The following is an 18,092-nucleotide window of genomic DNA, read 5'->3' as shown; positions in this document are numbered from 1 at the left end:
GTGTTATGTGCATGATAACTTCAGGTGATTTACCTATTGATATCTATTGGCTCAAAGACGGTCAGCCATTATTGCGTTCTATTTATCATAAAATCGACGAATACACTCTTATATTGTCATTGCGTCAGACCACAATTAGTGATTCTGGAAACTATACATGTGTTGCAAGTAATGCTGCTGGTGTGGCCAGTAAATGGTCACAACTGAAAGTAAAGGGTATGAGGTCAAATTTTTTTTGTAGTTTATATTTTATGTACTAAATTTAAATTTGAATTTAAAAATTATTTTTCAAAATATAAGTTGTCCCATCTAATAATTTTATTTGATTTTATAAGTAATCTGTAAAAGGTTGCTCGGACATGATTAAAATGCGGACTATGTGAGCAATTATATCATCCAGTTGATTTCTGATTTAAATATTAAAGAGCCGAAATCTATTGAGATTTTGAGATTTTCAGATTACATTACTCTAATACTCTTTATTTTTCTTCAACTATATTAAAAATTAAAAATAAATCCTTTAACCGAAATTCGCTTAATTCAAAATCTCAAGCTTTCATTACAAATATTTTTAATTAAAACATCACATTTTTCTTAAAGAGCTGCCCATACTGGCCGATCTAGCACAATCAGCCATTATAAGTCATATGGGTGAATATGTGCAGTTAACATGTATAGCGACAAAGGGTGATCTTCCTCTATTATTCCAATGGTATTTAAATAGTGTTAGTCTGCAAAACAATATTGCTACTGTGGCTAGTGTAGGGGAGCACACTAGCCTTTTACTGATCAATAATGTAACGTCCGACCATGCTGGACTCTACAAATGTGAAGTCACCAATAAAGTCGGAAAGGTTAACAAAGTGGTCACGTTAATTGTGAATGGTAGGCTAAAACTTCAAAATAGTTAATAATTTTTTTTCTCTTTTGTAACAGACACCTTCGTCTAAACTCAACACCAGTATTTTCTAATATTTCTCTCTTTTCAACAGTTTTTATTAAAAAAAATAATAAATTAAATTTTGTAAAATACTTATTTTAACAAGAAAGGAAAAACACTTCGTACGTTTAAAAACATTTAAATATCTTTTTTATAATTAAATATAATTAAACTACTTGTCTAACGTTGATTCAAGCGAAACTTTTAGCTACTGATGAAAAACTTTTGTATATATAAAATATAATCGAAAAAACCAAATATCTAACAAATTATGGCAACAGCACTCCAATGAATCATTTTTCAATAAACTAAAGTTAGTCGAAACCTAACCATAGTTAAACGAATTCAAATATTTAACCAAAAACATTTAATTTAATAAATTCGATGGCAAAACAGCTCAAATTTTGCATACATTATCACTACCAAGGCACAAAACACTACAAAACACGCACAACTAAATTATCACTTATCAAAATATACAACAAGAACACACAACAACCAACCAAGAAACCATCTTGCACTCTACTAAAAACAAATGCTTGTATGTAGCACACAGTTGCTAAACAACAGCATAGCTTATATTATATATGGCTTTCGATATTGCTAATATTTTAATTTAATAAATTTTAAATTACTTTAATTTGCATAATTTTTGTTCATTTATTGTAAATGATTTAATTTAAGTTGATTTAAGGCAGCTAATATAATATATATAATCATTTTTGCAACTCAAAAGAATCAATTTGTCGTACTGACTTGAAAATTGAAGAACATAAATGTGCGCAACAAATAAGTCAAAAACACAAAATAGCATAAAAATCTTATTCAGTCATTTCATCACACCCTCACTGCTACAATCCTTGAGTAACTACGTTAATATACCAATGCAACTACTAAAACTTGCTAATACTTTTGTGATGGGTTAGAATATTATATGCCAGTGAGAAGCATATCAACCATTCACCGCATAAAAATGAATCCCATCTAATCCTGTCCCATCCTTAAACTTCCTCTCTTTATTATATATCATTTTCATTAAAAACCTCATTTGTATATGAACGAAGTCTAACTATTGTTGTCTGGTATGGGTTAAAATTATTACACTAAAATATTCTTACTCATATTTCCACACCAGGCAACACTTCGTTTAACGCATGCCTAAATATACTATATACATATATATAATCAAATAATTAAATTTAAGTTTTATTATTTTTAATTTTAATTAAACACAGCTTTCTGTTGTCCTTGTTAAATTTAATTTGATTAATATTTGTTTGTAAACGCTTTTTTGTTGTAGTTCGTACCAATTTATTAATGTAAAATACATATTTACAGAAATATTGACGTTACTTTTGAAATAATTATTTCATTTAATCAGTAAAATAAGTAAAAGAAATAATTAATAATTAATTTTCTTATAATAAAAGAAATTATATTTTGATAAAGTAAATAATAATAATCAAACGATTTTTAACAACATTTACTATAGACACTAGAACAGAAATTATTATAGTCAGATCTCACCTACATGTGGGCATTCTTATGTTTAAATGAAATACAATTTAAACAACGACAGTCAAAGTACCAGCTATACACACAAAAAACGAAAACATAAAAGTGAATAAAATAAAATTTAATAAAAAATTGAATAAAATTTTGTAGGAAAAAACTTCATAAACCATTTCAATATTAAAAAATACAATTGTAAAAAAGAATGAAATAAAAGAATTATTACTTTTTGCTTTTCAGAAAAAACAATATATTTTCACTAAAAATATAGTGATGAATAAAAACACTATCAAATTTTATAGTGTATATATATAGTATATATATATATAAAATAAATTATAAAGGTAGATAGACAAAAGCTTTTCTAATTACTTTTTTTCCACCCATATTACACATATACCCATCTGAACGCATTCATAAATGCGGATATTTGACGAGTTTCTATATCGTCCAAATATGTGCTATAAAGATCTTTAAATATTAATTTAAATTCACTTTTCAAATAGGTTTTATAGGTTTTTGTATCTAGGTTTTATATCTCATAAAATAAATATTATAAAATAATGTACAGCAAGGTCAACTTATTTCAAGTACCGTCTTCCTTGTGAGAAATATTTAAAACATTATATTTATACGTTAGACAACAGCATTATCAGCGAGAATATGTGTTCTTTAACTCTAAGTCAACATATCTGCTGTTAGCATCTTTCGTTGAAAACAGTCGAATATACCAAACCGAACAAATTACTCAATACATGATTTTTCCTCCTTAAAGAAGGTTTTCTTGAAGATAATATCATTTAAAGGCTATATGAAATAAACCCAATGGAATACATATCTTTATAAGAGACTTTTGTTAAAAATATTATAGATGTATAAAGACATATAAAATTAAATTCAATATTAGCAAATAAAAAATAAAATTTACTAAATTTTAAATTTAGATACTCGCAAGGGATAGTTACAAAAATAAGATAGTAATATAGATTTAAGAAAACCCAAATAAACAAAAAAAAATCAGATGTATCACATTTTATTATAAGAAAATAAAAATTAAAATAATAATTCAAATAATTTTATTGATAAATGACTTAATTATAAGCAGAGTAATATCTTACCTCACATCAGTATTTCTGTAAGTACAATAAGGAAATATGAAATGGTATTATATACATGAAAATAAAAACAAATGTACTAAATTTTAAATATCCATTTCATATATCCTTCTGTTGATCCGTCCATCCGATTCAGAGTTTTTACTCTTCTTTCCGCATGCAAAAATAATGTAGAATATCTTAGTCTCAGTAACAATATACTAATTCATTATTTTTTCTATATCCTTTATTTAATAAATGGAAATTAAAACAACAGTACCACCAAGATGGATTTTGGAGCCCACTGACAAAGCCTTCGCACAAGGATCAGATGCGAAAGTTGAATGTAAGGCTGACGGTTTTCCAAAACCACAAGTGACATGGAAGAAAGCAGTTGGTAAGTCATATGAAAAATTACAAATTATATAAACGAGCATATACTTTTAATAAGCCAGTATTAATTCTATTAAATATGTTGCAAAATTTCATTTTTTATAATATATTTTATAATAAATAAACTAAGCGGAATAAATTGTTTAAAGCCTCATCCTATTAATTTATTAGTTTTAACTGCTAATAACTTCTTTTAATTTTTTTTGACAATATTACTTTACCATAAACAACAACTGTACTATTGTCAATTAGTTTATATTGTACATTAATATTAGTAAAAATAAAATCAAAATTTACTTTATCAGGTGATAGCCCTGGAGAATATAAAGATCTTAAGAAAAACGATAATATACGTGTTGAAGAAGGCACTTTACACATCGATAATATACAAAAAACTAATGAAGGTTACTATTTATGTGAAGCTATCAATGGTATTGGATCTGGTCTATCAGCTGTTATTATGATCAGTGTACAAGCACCACCAGAATTTACTGAAAAACTGCGTAATCAAACTGCACGCCGCGGCGAACCTGCTGTCTTGCAATGTGAAGCTAAAGGCGAAAAACCTATTGGCATTTTATGGAATATGAATAATATGCGCTTGGACCCCAAGAACGATAACCGTTATACTATACGCGAGGAAATTCTTTCAACCGGTGTTATGTCAAGTCTTTCAATCAAACGCACTGAGCGTTCCGATTCTGCTATGTTTACTTGTGTTGCTACGAATGCTTTCGGTTCCGACGATGCTAACATTAATATGATTATACAAGAAGTACCCGAAATGCCATATGCCTTGAAAGTTTTAGATAAATCTGGACGATCGGTACAATTAAGCTGGGCACAACCCTATGATGGTAATTCCCCACTGATCCGTTATATCATCGAATTTAAACGCTCTCGTGCATCTTGGGATGAGATCGATCGTGTTATGGTACCCGGACACACAACTGAAGCACAAGTACAAAAACTCAGTCCAGCTACCACATATAATATTCGAATTGTCGCCGAAAATGCAATTGGTTCATCTCAATCATCCGAAGCTGTAACAATCATCACTGCCGAAGAAGCACCTTCTGGAAAACCACAAAATATTAAAGTTGAACCAGTCAATCAGACTACACTGCGTGTAACTTGGAAACCACCAGCGCGTACAGAATGGAATGGTGAAATTTTGGGATACTACGTGGGTTATAAACTATCAAATACTAATTCATCTTTTGTTTTCGAAACTGTTAATTTCTTAACTGAAGAGGGCAAAGAACATAATTTGGAACTCAGTAATTTACGCGTTTATACACAGTACTCGGTCGTTATACAGGCGTTTAACAAAATTGGTGCTGGTCCAATGAGTGATGAAGAGAAACAATTTACTGCTGAAGGCACACCCAGTCAACCACCTAGCGACACTGCTTGCACAACTCTAACTTCACAGACAATACGCGTTAGTTGGGTTAGTCCACCATTGGAATCTGCAAATGGTGTTATCAAGACATACAAAGTTGTATATGCCCCCAGCGACGAGTGGTATGGTAAGTGATTATATACTATATTTGTTTTTTTCCCGTATTTAATACTTTTTTTTAGATGAAACCAAACGCCACTACAAAAAGACTGCTTCCTCTGATACCGTTTTACATGGATTAAAGAAATACACCAACTATACAATGCAAGTTTTAGCTACAACTGCTGGCGGAGATGGTGTACGTAGCGCACCCATACACTGCCAAACCGAACCTGATGGTAATATTAAATTAAATTAATATAATTATGTACAATGTTTTCTACATATATACATACAATGCACTTACAGTACCTGAGGCCCCCACCGATGTTAAAGCACTAGTAATGGGTCATGCTGCTATTTTAGTTTCATGGCGTCCACCAGCACAACCCAATGGAATTATACAGCAATATACAGTCTATTCGAAAGTTGAAGGAGCCGATGGAGAAGCTAAGAGTCAAAAAATACCACATTATCAAATGAGTTTCGAAGCTACTGAACTAGAGAAGAATAAACCTTATGAATTCTGGGTTACCGCTAGTACCAATATTGGCGAAGGTCAACCTTCAAAAAGTATTGTTGCTATGCCAAGTGATCAAGTTCCAGCCAAGATTGCCTCATTCGATGACACATTCACAGCTACTTTTAAGGAAGATGCAAAAATGCCTTGTTTGGCTGTAGGTTCACCACAACCTGACATCACATGGAAAATTAAGGGCATCGAATTCAGTGGCAACGATCGTATGCGCATTTTAAATGATGGTTCGCTGTTGATAAAATCTGTTAATCGTCAAGATGCTGGTGATTACAGTTGTCATGCTGAAAACTCGATCGCTAAGGACTCCATAACACATAAGTTGATTGTTTTGGCGCCACCACAGTCGCCTCAAGTTAGTCTCTCAGCCACAACAACTGATTCGTTGACTGTTAAATTGAAACCACACGAAGGTGATACTGCTCCACTTCATGGATATACTCTGCACTATAAACCAGGTAGGATTCTAGTGCTAAAATTGTTTTATATTTTCTGCATTACTGTTTAATATGTCTAATAGAATTCGGAGAATGGGAAACTGCGGAGGTTTCTGTTGATGCACAAAAGTTCTCTATTGATAGTCTACTGTGTGGGTCACGTTATCAGGTGTATGCAACTGGTTTCAATAAGTAAGTTTTTGAATACGCATAAACCTATTATCGATATATCATGTTTTGATTTCTTTGCAGTATTGGTGCTGGTGAAGCTTCTGATATTTTAAATACTCGAACAAAAGGATACAAGCCAAAATTACCAGAAAAATCACGCTTCATTGAAGTTTCCTCTAACTCGGTTTCATTGCACTTTAAAGCATGGAAAGATGGTGGCTGCCCAATGTCGCACTTCGTGGTAGAAAACAAAAAACGGTATGAACGCCTAAAAGCTGAATATCTATTTAAAAACCACATCATTATTAAAGATTCTATTTATTCTAATTCTATTCTGATGGTATTCCAATTTAAATATTTTCTTAGTGACCAAATTGAATGGAATCAAATATCAAATAATGTTAAGCCTGATAACAATTATGTTGTCTTGGACTTGGAACCTGCAACCTGGTATAATCTACGCATCACAGCGCATAACTCAGCTGGTTTCACCGTTGCTGAGTATGATTTTGCTACATTAACTGTAACTGGAGGTATTTATGATCTGTTTTCCAATTAATAAATTGTATATAATGTTTTATATATAAATTATTTTCTATATATAAAAGTGATATACAAAATATTAACTATAATTTCACATTGCTTTTGTACATAAAAACTACGTAAAGAGTAGGCAATGTTAGGGGCTGTCAAAATAGCAAAGAGAATAAATTTTTAAACAAATAAATATACATAAGTATGTATATATGTGTATATAAGATAATCATAATGTAGATAAAGTATTAAGTATAAATAATTTGTATAGCTCACAACATTGCCTACATACAAATAACAAGAAATTGTTTTACGTTGAAAGTAAAAAACTCTAAGAGAAATAGCCACGCCTGCTTTTTCTGTATATAAAGTTTGATTGAATATTTTTTATAGTGTATCTTGCTTTTCAAATATTAAATATAATTTAATTATTGTTTTTTTATTATTACAAGTGCACTTTCGTTTAAGTTTCAAGTATAACTTTTTACGCTTTTTCTCAAATGTTCAGTTCAATTTTTTACAATTGGCCAATTAATGTAATTAAAATACTAAAAATCTTATAAATATAATTTATGATTTTATACATTTTTAGAAAATAGTTGCAATGAATCGTTGTTAATATAAAAAAAAAAAAACTTAATAGTTTTCTTGCGTAAATGCAATTTGTTTTTATCCTCAATCCCCGAAATTACCACCAAATCACAACCAAAATCACCTTTATCACACAACGAAAGTAAAATAGCTAAAGCAGCATTTTGTAGTTAAATTAACAAATCAAATGTATTTAAACTTATTATTTTATCATTTATTAATTAGTATAAAATAGTTTCTTTATTTAAACTTTATTTACTATTTATTTCTGAAAGTAAAGTTTTATGAACCAAGTTTATTTAACTATATACTCGTATATAAGATATATGAAATATGCTAAATCCTAAATCAAAGTAAAAAAATACATAAAAAATGTATTGTGTATAAATATTATAATATTATAATTTAATATAATACATCCCATATATATTCATATAAATATATAAAATACTGAAAATCTGTGGAGACCTTTGTTTATATTGATATAGAAATGCTTAAAAGACAGCTAAAAAAAGAAATGTATACAGTCCTTAAAATGTAAATATATGTCAGCAAATTGTTTGTAATTTTATACTATGTATCCCTTGTATATTTGTAAGGAATATCATAAACTTAATTTTATTATTTAAATCGTATATATATTATAGCTGCTAAAATGTGTAATATGTATTTAAAAATAGTTAGTTTCGAATTAGAAAATAATGTGTGTATTAATTATTGTAAAAAATAGTGACTGTGACAACTAAGTTAAAATTAAATTATTTATTTAAAAATATTATTATAGATTTTAAATTGGTACGTAATCAAAACGCGATCATCAAAAAATATATTACAAATTGATAAATTGATAAAAATGTTTGCAAATGAAGACTGTCAATATCATTCAATTGATTTGCTATTCGAATCATTCAGTGAGTACGAATATACGAATTTAAATCGAATAGCTCTAAATATTTGTTTTTTGTCAATAGTTTGTAAATAAAATTGAGATATGACTGCATATTTACACTTACCTTGTGATCAAAAAAGAACTTATTGACGGGAACTGTGATTCCCGCGCTTATCCAATCGATAAATTTTTTTATTTTCACGCTGGCAAAACTATTATACACATTCTGTCAAAGTTTAACGCATATCGTACGATTAGTTTTTGTTTAGCGTCGATACAAAGAAGTCGAAAAATGGTCTATGGTCTGAAAACGCGTTCCTCGCAATGACAATTTGAGTTGGGGGAAGAGGAAAAAGTCACACGGGGCCATATCTGGAGAGTACTGTGCTTGGTTAATGATATTGGTGGAGTTTTTGGCCATAATCTGCTGCTTTTTTGAATGAAATTCAGCTTTTTTGCCACCAGCCGAGAAGCAAAGGGTTTCAAACCCAAAACATCAGTTAAAATGTGTTCGGCCGATCCATATGAGATGTCTAACAACACTGCAATCTCTCTAATCGGTTCACAACGATTTTCCAACACGATCTGCTTCGCCGATTCAATGTTTTCTTCAGTAACAGAAGTTGTTGGGCGGCCAGGGATCTCATCATGGTATAAGCTTGTACGACCGTGTTTGAACCTTTTAAACCATTCGTATGCTCGTGGTTGCGACACACACAAATCACCAAAGGCCTTTTTTAACATTTTTTTAACAGTTTCGGCACACTTGAATCCATTTGCAACACAAAATTTGATGCACGCACGTTCTAATTTTTGATCCATTATAAAAATCGCCACACGAAAATTTTTCGACTTTTTGTACAGACGCCAAACAGGAACTAATCGTACGATATGCGTTAAACTTTGACAGAATGTGTATAATAGTGTTGCCAGCGTGAAAATAAAAAAAATTTACCGATTGGATAAGCGCGGCAATTCAAAAATAGGCCTTTCGTGCTTTTTTGATCAGAATCTATATACACCTTTCTTTTACATTTTGATAATACATTAAGAACCTAAACCTGTTTTCCTTTATTCATCTCTATTTCTTACTGACATCAATCCATCCCACTTTCTATGAGGGAGCCTCTCTTATATTTATGGCGCCTTCTATAATACCGTACACTTCAACTGATCGGACTTTGCTCTTAAATATAGTGATATGTTTTTATCTCGGTATGGTATGAATTACTTATATATAATTTTTTTCATAACATATATTTCCCATTTCTGTCTTTTGTTGAAAGATCCATTTATGTAAAAGTTAACCTTTTTGTTTTGGTTGTCAGATAATTAGATGTACTTTACTAGATCTAGTAGTTAGATAGTTAGATAAACTACTTACTAAATAATAAGTTTTTTAAATTAATATCCTTCCTGAATATATGACTCTTTGACATTCCGTATCATTATTCCGTAAACATTATAAACGAAACTTTTTATTCTATACCAATTTTTTTTTAAATACTATGTTCCTAAGACCTATAAATATCAGTTCCTAAGGTTTACGAACTTTGGCACAAAATACTGGATTTGCCTTCATTAATTATTTTTGTTAAAGTTAACAAGTTTTTGGTTGATATTGACAAATTACTCTGCGACAAATTTGTATAAACCCTTTTCAAGCACAATAAGTACAGTGTCGAACAAGGCTTATGCCCTTCAAGGATATTCCCTATTAGCAATATGTATAAACATTATTTTGAAAAGTAAATAAATTCTTCTTAATTACTGTTAACTAGACATTTAAATTTTCTTTACATAAGAAACTTATGCTATAAATATATGTATTGTTTGGTGTCTGTAATATTTAAAAATAAGTAATTGTATATATTTGAATGAAAAACATAGAGGTACTAATATGTTAAGTAATATTTAATTAATCATATAAAAATTTATCCAAACTGAAACTCAAGTAAAATATATACTTTAAATGAGTTAAACCGGATTCGGAGATTGGAACGCATATTCTATTTTTATTAGATATGGACAAAACAACTGAATTAATGAATAACATTGTGAACTCATTCGCTAACTACATCTACTAGTACATGGATTTCAAAATCGGTGGGTCTACGACTCAGAATCACTACTCTCTAAATTAATAAAGTAGAGATCAGATTACTAGCATTTAAGTATATCAAAATAACACAGGGTAATAAAAACAAACGTACATGGATTCCAAAATCGATGGATCTACGACTCAGAACCACTATTCTCTAAAATAATAAAGTAGGGATCAGTTACTAGTAGTAAAGCATACCAAAATAACAGGATTACAAAACAAACACAAAAACGTATCAAAAAACAATGATGGACTCGAATCTGTAAACAGTAAAAATGGTGAATGCAGAATGGGGAATGAAGAATGGCACTATGATGGCTGTATGACCTATATTAACAAGTATTAGTATGCATTTGTCGTTAGCACAATATATATCTCACAGATTGTTACAAAATACAGCTCGTTTAACTTGTAAAATAGATTTGGCAAGTAAAATAAAAAAGACCGGAGAGAGAAGTACAAATTTTAGTTTCAACTTTTCTGCATTAAATTTAAAAAAAAAAACTATTGTAAAAAAGTAAACACGTTATTATATTCATAAGAAATTATTTTTAGTATAAAATAACTTGGTTTGTAAAACTTAAACTTAAAATAAATAACAAAATTTATTATATTTTAGTTGTTATATCATATTTTTATGCATTTTTATTAGTTTTTATATTTCGTAAATCAAATTATTAATTAGCATTTCACCGAAAAAATCCAAAGCATACAATTTTCATTTTATAAACCAGAATTTAAATCAATTAATTAATAGTTAAAAATTTAATTTTAAAAAAATTTAAAGAAAAATATTAAGCAATGAAATTAAATTAAAAATATCAAATTAAAAATATATACAAAAACACTGAGAAAAATCAGTGATTGAAATTTGTACCTGCAACAACCAAAGGATTCAGACGAAGAATCATTCGTTCATGAGGAATATGAAATTTGAAAATGATCAAAACAAATAAGTTTATTTCGTTTTTTAAATTAATTTAAATTTTACATTTTCATTCATTTCAATTTAGTTAATATTAGTTTATATATAAATTTTATATATTTATAAATTATTAAATTTAGTTTTTGTTATAATTAAAAAGTTCGTTCGCTCGTCATTTCAGAACATCAAAACTGATTTTTGTTTTTATGCGTTTTTAATATATAAAGACTAATTAAAAAAATAATGATAATGCTAAGGAATGTTACTAAAAATTACATACTCGCATAAAATTAATTTTGATAGTTAATTAACTCAAACATATCTATATATATTTATCTTGTTAACGCAGTTACTTTGCTTTAAAACTAATTACATATAGAAATCTAAAATTAAAATAAAATTTTGGCATATGAGTTAATTTAGTTTCTTTTTGATATTAGCTGAAAACGATGAAATTTATTTAAACCAATAAAAAACAAATTGCATTTAAGTACGATAATTAAAAATATTTTAGTACATATAATATTTTATAATATTAATTCAAAATTAAATACATATATGCTTATGCGAAGTTTTTAAAAGTTTCTAGAAGTTTTAATGCTTTTTATCTCATAAAGTATATATAACTTTTAATAATCTATCATTCACAAATTTTGAACAACTTATGTATGAATCTTTAATATATTGTAAATATACCTCTTGTATATATAAATTGGATCAAATGTGTCTGAGGTGAATAAATTGCCAAATCTTTTTCTTCTTTACTTATTATGAACGATGATATTATTAAGTATTTTAATTTTACTGATTTAAATTTTTTTTCCACTTATAGTAGAAATAAAAAAAGTTGAAGATGTCTTATGTGACCTCACTTAAAAAATTTGTGCTTATAGTCGGTGCTTATAGTAAGCATCACTGAGGGTTTCAAATATTAATTGAGCTGAACAAAACTTGCGGTATTTTCTTATGTTCAGGTATGCAAAATACTCATACACAGCGAACCTCATGAAAATGTTCGAAAATATTGATATTGATATTGTCAGTATAATGAAAACGGGTAGTCATATGATGTCATATTCGCATTCTTCTCATGTAATGAAAATGCATTTGACACACCAATCAATTATATTTGTCATTTAAAATGACATAGTGAAAACAAGGCATAAGTCAAATAATTTCGAACATTTAAAGATTTCGATTCGATGGCGAAGTAACACCTCGCTATGTCACTATGTCAAATATTGTCAGTATAATGAAAACGGGTAGTCATATGATAACTTATTCGCATTCTTCTCAGTTAATGAAAACGCATTTGAAACACCAGTCAATTATAATTGTCATTTAAAATGACATAGTGAAAACAAGGCCTAAGTCAAATAATTTCGAACATTTGAAGATTTTGATTCGATTCGATGTCGAAGTAATACCTCACTATATTCGCATTCTGCTCAGTTAATGAAAACGCATTTGAAACACCAGTCAATTATAATTGCCGTTTAAAATGACATAGTGAAAACAAGGCGTAAGTCGAATAAATTCGAACATTTAAAGATTTCGATTCAAATGTTCGAATTCAAACATACTCGTGTTTCTTCAACACCCCAATGCGCGACCATCTAAAAAAGTGCTCCAACAGCTATTGTAGCTGTTGTTGCATGGGTAGTAGTTATTGTCTGTTGTTATTGTTGTTGTAATTATGTTATCTTTCCTTCTTTCCTTCTTATTTATTGTCTTTATAAGATTCATTTTTTTCTTATGTTATTTGCCTTGAAAGTATAAAAAGACCTTAGATGTACTTAAATATCAAATTAAGTCCGATTCTTATTGAGTTCACAGCTCGACTTTAAATTTCTTTGAATTTTTCTGAAATTTTCTTTCTTTCTTTTTTCTGAACCTAAGGACATCTGCAATATTTGTATTGATTATTTTATAACACATTTTTATATGAACTTTTTATGTTTTCCATTAATTTGAATCATTATCACATTACTTATACCATCATTTTGAAAATAACATTCAGACAATTTTATCACATATGTTTTCTACATACATCGACACATTTTATATCAAAACACTTTTTCATGGCTTTCGAATATTTATTCGAATTCATCTCCATTATTATATACTTTATGAATAGTGTAATACTTAAGGTATTATTTTAAATTTAAAAACTTCGCTTATAAGATTACATAGATCATTACATTTTTATATCATAAATAATATAAATAATTATTAAAAATATTATTGATCAAAACTAACTTAAATAATTTTAGTGAATAATCTTATTATAAAAGTTTTATATGTTCTACCATATATATAAAATAGTTATTTTTCTAATAATCTACACTAGTTTGCCTGTTATTATTGTTAATATCACGGTTCTTTAAAAAAATTTTTAACTCTATTATAAATTATTTTATACTGTTAAAAATGTTTGTTCGAATTAATTTTCAATTTTCGACTTAGTTTATGTTACTACTATCGTTCTTTTGTAAATTTGTGTATATGTATTTTCGAAATATGAGGTACAAAGGTAATGTTCGAAATTTCAGTTAAAAATTTAAATAAAAAGAAAGAATTTATAAAGCGAAATAAACCTATGAAATATCTATTTTAAAATTAAAAAAAAAAAAATTTGAAAAGAAGAGCATAAAGCAAACATGTACGCTACATTTGGTTGTTACAGGCACAATTGCACCTTCGCGTGACTTACCCGAATTAACTGCCGAGGATACCATCCGCATCATACTTTCGAACTTAAATTTAGTTGTGCCGGTGGTAGCTGCTCTACTTGTTATAATCATAGCAATAATTGTTATTTGTATTCTACGTAGCAAAGGCAATCATCACAAAGGTATAAAACAGTTTTATTAACATATTCTTTTCTTTTTCTCTTTTTTTCTCGCTCTCTCTCTTACTATTCGATTACCCGCTTAAATTACTTACTATCCATTATGATTTCGAAATGATCCTGTATTATGTTCAAAAATAACGTTATGCATCATTAAACGGTTTTAATGTTTGTGGCTATGAATTACAAAAAACAAAAACATAAAAATTTCGAAAATTTCGAAAATTCCTTTGTTCGAAATTACAAATTATGCATGCAAATTTTTGTTTACAATAAATACACGTAATACACGTAAATATGCTTGTAATTGAATGAAATTGTGAAAACGGTTTGTATAACACCAAATTATTTTGACATTCGTTATCAATTATCTAACTTCGAATCGTAATCGAAACTTAATTCGAAAATGATGCGTTGCGTGTCGCGTTAATATTACTAAAAACAGGCACAATAGCGCCATTGGATGACGGTCAAAGTTCTGGAAATATACACACACGCATACGTTTGCCAGCATGGATGCCAGAATGGTTAGATTTGAATTTTATGGTGCCATTGATCGCTACTGTAATTGTTGTTGCGGTGGGTATACTTGTTGTATGTGTAGCGCTCTCCAGACGTCGTGCGGATGATTTACGCGGTGGACAAAAGGATGTATATTGTAGGTTATCTGTGCGCTTTTTAGTTATGTTCCTTTATGAATATTTAGTTATCATTAATTATTTATAGAATTTTTAAATGAAAACATTTCAGCTTTATTATTGATGTTTCATGCATCGAATACTTTATTTCAAAATTTTATTTCTGTTTTTATATTCGAAAAGAATGGTTAACAAATGATATATAAGCGAACAGTGGTTTTACCTACACGAAATAATTCTATATAGTAATATCAAATAAAATATTTCTCTAGATCTAACAGGGACACGAAATCAAAAGTTTCATAGAGTCCAATCACTTTTCAAGCAACTTGCACAAGTTTTATGCTTCACGCTTGCAGTGTAAGCCATATAGTATATAGTATTGAAGCTACAGAAGCGGCTAGTTAAAGTAAGATTTCTCATTTACTTTCGACACTTTAGTACCAACATTTTTTTATATAATACAACCGTTCAAGCTACATGGCATTGCATACTGGCGAAATACTTGTAGAAATATAGACTTTGCCCAGCTGCTTGATATTATAACATATGGTCTCTATTAAGTACAAGCACAGTACTCAATAGTATGGATATTGATCAATTGATATGTGAACGCACCTGTACAGTATAATTAGTCATTGAGACTTCCTTGTTATAGAAAGTAACCATACAGCGTGTATTAAAAATAATAGACTCAAAACGAATTATTTATTTTAAAGATTTTAATTACACTTTAATTACGAAAAAAATGTGATTAGTTAGTGTTTCTATACATAATGTGTAGGTTATTGCAGTGTTTTCACGGATCTCTTTCAGACCCATTCTCTTTCCGATTAAATCAAAGAGTTTAAAGCTTATTTGGACCTTTAATAAAATACAAAATATTGTTTTGGATCTTTGATCTTTGGCATCTTTAATCTCAAGATTTCACGATATTTCTACTGATTTTGCTGTGTTAGCTGCCTATATGTGAAATCTTAAAAATGGTATTACCGTTGTTCACTTTTATATTATTATAAATTATAATTTTTAAGTAAATTTGCAAATGGTCACTCAAACTCGGTAAAAAATATTTTGATTGTTTTTAAATTTAAATATAAATAGTTGTTAAATATAATGTATATAAATAAATATATATGTAGCATGGTTAATATATATTCTAACATTAATGATATTTAAAACTAATAATTTAAAATACATAAACATCTATTCCAACATACGAAATATGTACCAACAATAAACCAATATAAACACACACAATCAATAGAAACACGCGATACTTAGCACTACTCAAAGCATCTTAATGTACATAATATGACAGATTTATAAAAAGTTCTACCAATTTTGCCGCACTACATACGATTAAGTATCCGTAACTCAAAACATTGAACTTATATACATTTTCTACACTATATACCTATACAAGTATCATAACACATATATGTAGTAGCCTCCCATATTTTGATAATAAAGTCTAATGTACGAACTTCTATGCTATACCCAATTTATGATATATACACTATACACTAGTCTAATGCTTAATATATACTAGCGTTCAAAAATGATCCTTTTTACTTAGTTTTTTGGTTGAAATTCAAAAAATATTATGAAAGGACTATAAAAATCTATATCAAAAAACTTTTAAAGATATCAGATATATAATAATAAATTATTTAAACATTATGTGAAGAATAATAATAAACATGAACATAGCTAAGTGAGCATATAGAGCGATGACCCTATATTTGTGCACTTATAATCCATCGGACAATTATATAGGGTCTTTCGCTCGTTACCTATAACCTATGTCTAGTCTAAAAACATTAATATAAATAATTTATTAATATAATTTTTAATTGTAAAAATTGTTTCTTGTCCATCCTGCCTCATTTCCTGGCTACGCCCATGCTTAGAACAATTTCTTACAACAGTAATTATTATTCAAATATTTAGCTTTTTTGCTCTATCTATATATTCTTGAAAATATATCAATAGATTATGTTGTAAATATTGTCTTAACTATAGTCATGTGTTTTATACATAAATTAAAATATATGTAGCTTTTTATATTATCTATTATTATATTACATATATGTAACATAAATATTTTATGGAATGTGTGTTTGCCGTTTTTGTTTTTCTAGTTGTCATAATTTTCCATCTCATTAAACAATTTGAAAATATTATTTATAAAAAAATAAATATTCATACTAATTACACTTAGCATGTATTTCTATGAGCAAGAAACTAGGTACAATCTAAAATAGGTCAGATTACTTCTACTTATAAAGTTATAATACTATTAAAATTATCTATACTGTGTTTGAAACATACTTAATTTAAAGAATCAAAAAATTAGACTTGTTTTAAAGCACAATATTACCTGAGCCACTATAACATCTACATACTATTGTCACCAAATAGTATTTATTTATATATTACCACCAGTATCTTCTTTTTAAATACATTTATTAAAATCACACAATCCGAAAATTAATATTAAAAGTAATCTCTTTAAATCTCATTTAAAAGAACTAAACTATACAACTTTATTAAGGAGACCGTCACGTCAGAATCAAATAATGATTGCATTGAAGTTGGAAACTGCATATTACCATAAAAGTTTTTATTAAACAGTCATGGAAATATTTACGACATTCCCATAATACTATATTTTTACATTTTATATCGTGTTTTTAACACTGATAATGTCTAAACGGACATTTTCTACTACAATTTTTTTTGTAGTAAAATAATTTACATTATTATTGCTGCTAATTAGCACTTTTTAATATTTTTTTATTTTATTGTCGTGTTATTGACTGTATGCGTGAGTGAAGTGAAACGCTCTGCTTCAAAATTCACATAAATTCAATATAGTAGGGCAACTGATATATTTCGTAACATTTTTATTGTCTGACTTTATTACTTAAGCACATGTGACGTTGACTATATTATTTTTATTTTATTCAGG

General features: G+C 28.3%; 1 protein-coding gene across 1 annotated transcript; it reads left to right on the top strand.

The window, feature by feature from the left end:
• Window positions 1–3,831: 3,831 nt before the first annotated feature.
• LOC119680437 (Down syndrome cell adhesion molecule-like protein Dscam2) lies at window positions 3,832–14,651 on the top strand. Its single transcript, XM_038093248.1, has 8 exons — window positions 3,832–3,943; window positions 4,245–5,471; window positions 5,527–5,682; window positions 5,753–6,436; window positions 6,499–6,607; window positions 6,668–6,844; window positions 6,953–7,119; window positions 14,316–14,651. The coding sequence occupies exons 2-8, from the start codon at window positions 4,400–4,402 to the stop codon at window positions 14,501–14,503; spliced, it is 2,553 nt and encodes an 850-aa protein (XP_037949176.1). The 5' UTR covers window positions 3,832–3,943; window positions 4,245–4,399; the 3' UTR covers window positions 14,504–14,651.
• Window positions 14,652–18,092: the final 3,441 nt, after the last annotated feature.

Source organism: Teleopsis dalmanni, chromosome 2 (assembly GCF_002237135.1).
Source record: "Teleopsis dalmanni isolate 2A chromosome 2, ASM223713v2, whole genome shotgun sequence".
NCBI classification, from domain to species: domain Eukaryota; kingdom Metazoa; phylum Arthropoda; class Insecta; order Diptera; family Diopsidae; genus Teleopsis; species Teleopsis dalmanni.
Note: the sequence above shows the minus strand (reverse complement) of the source record. Positions and strands in the feature narration are given on the sequence as shown.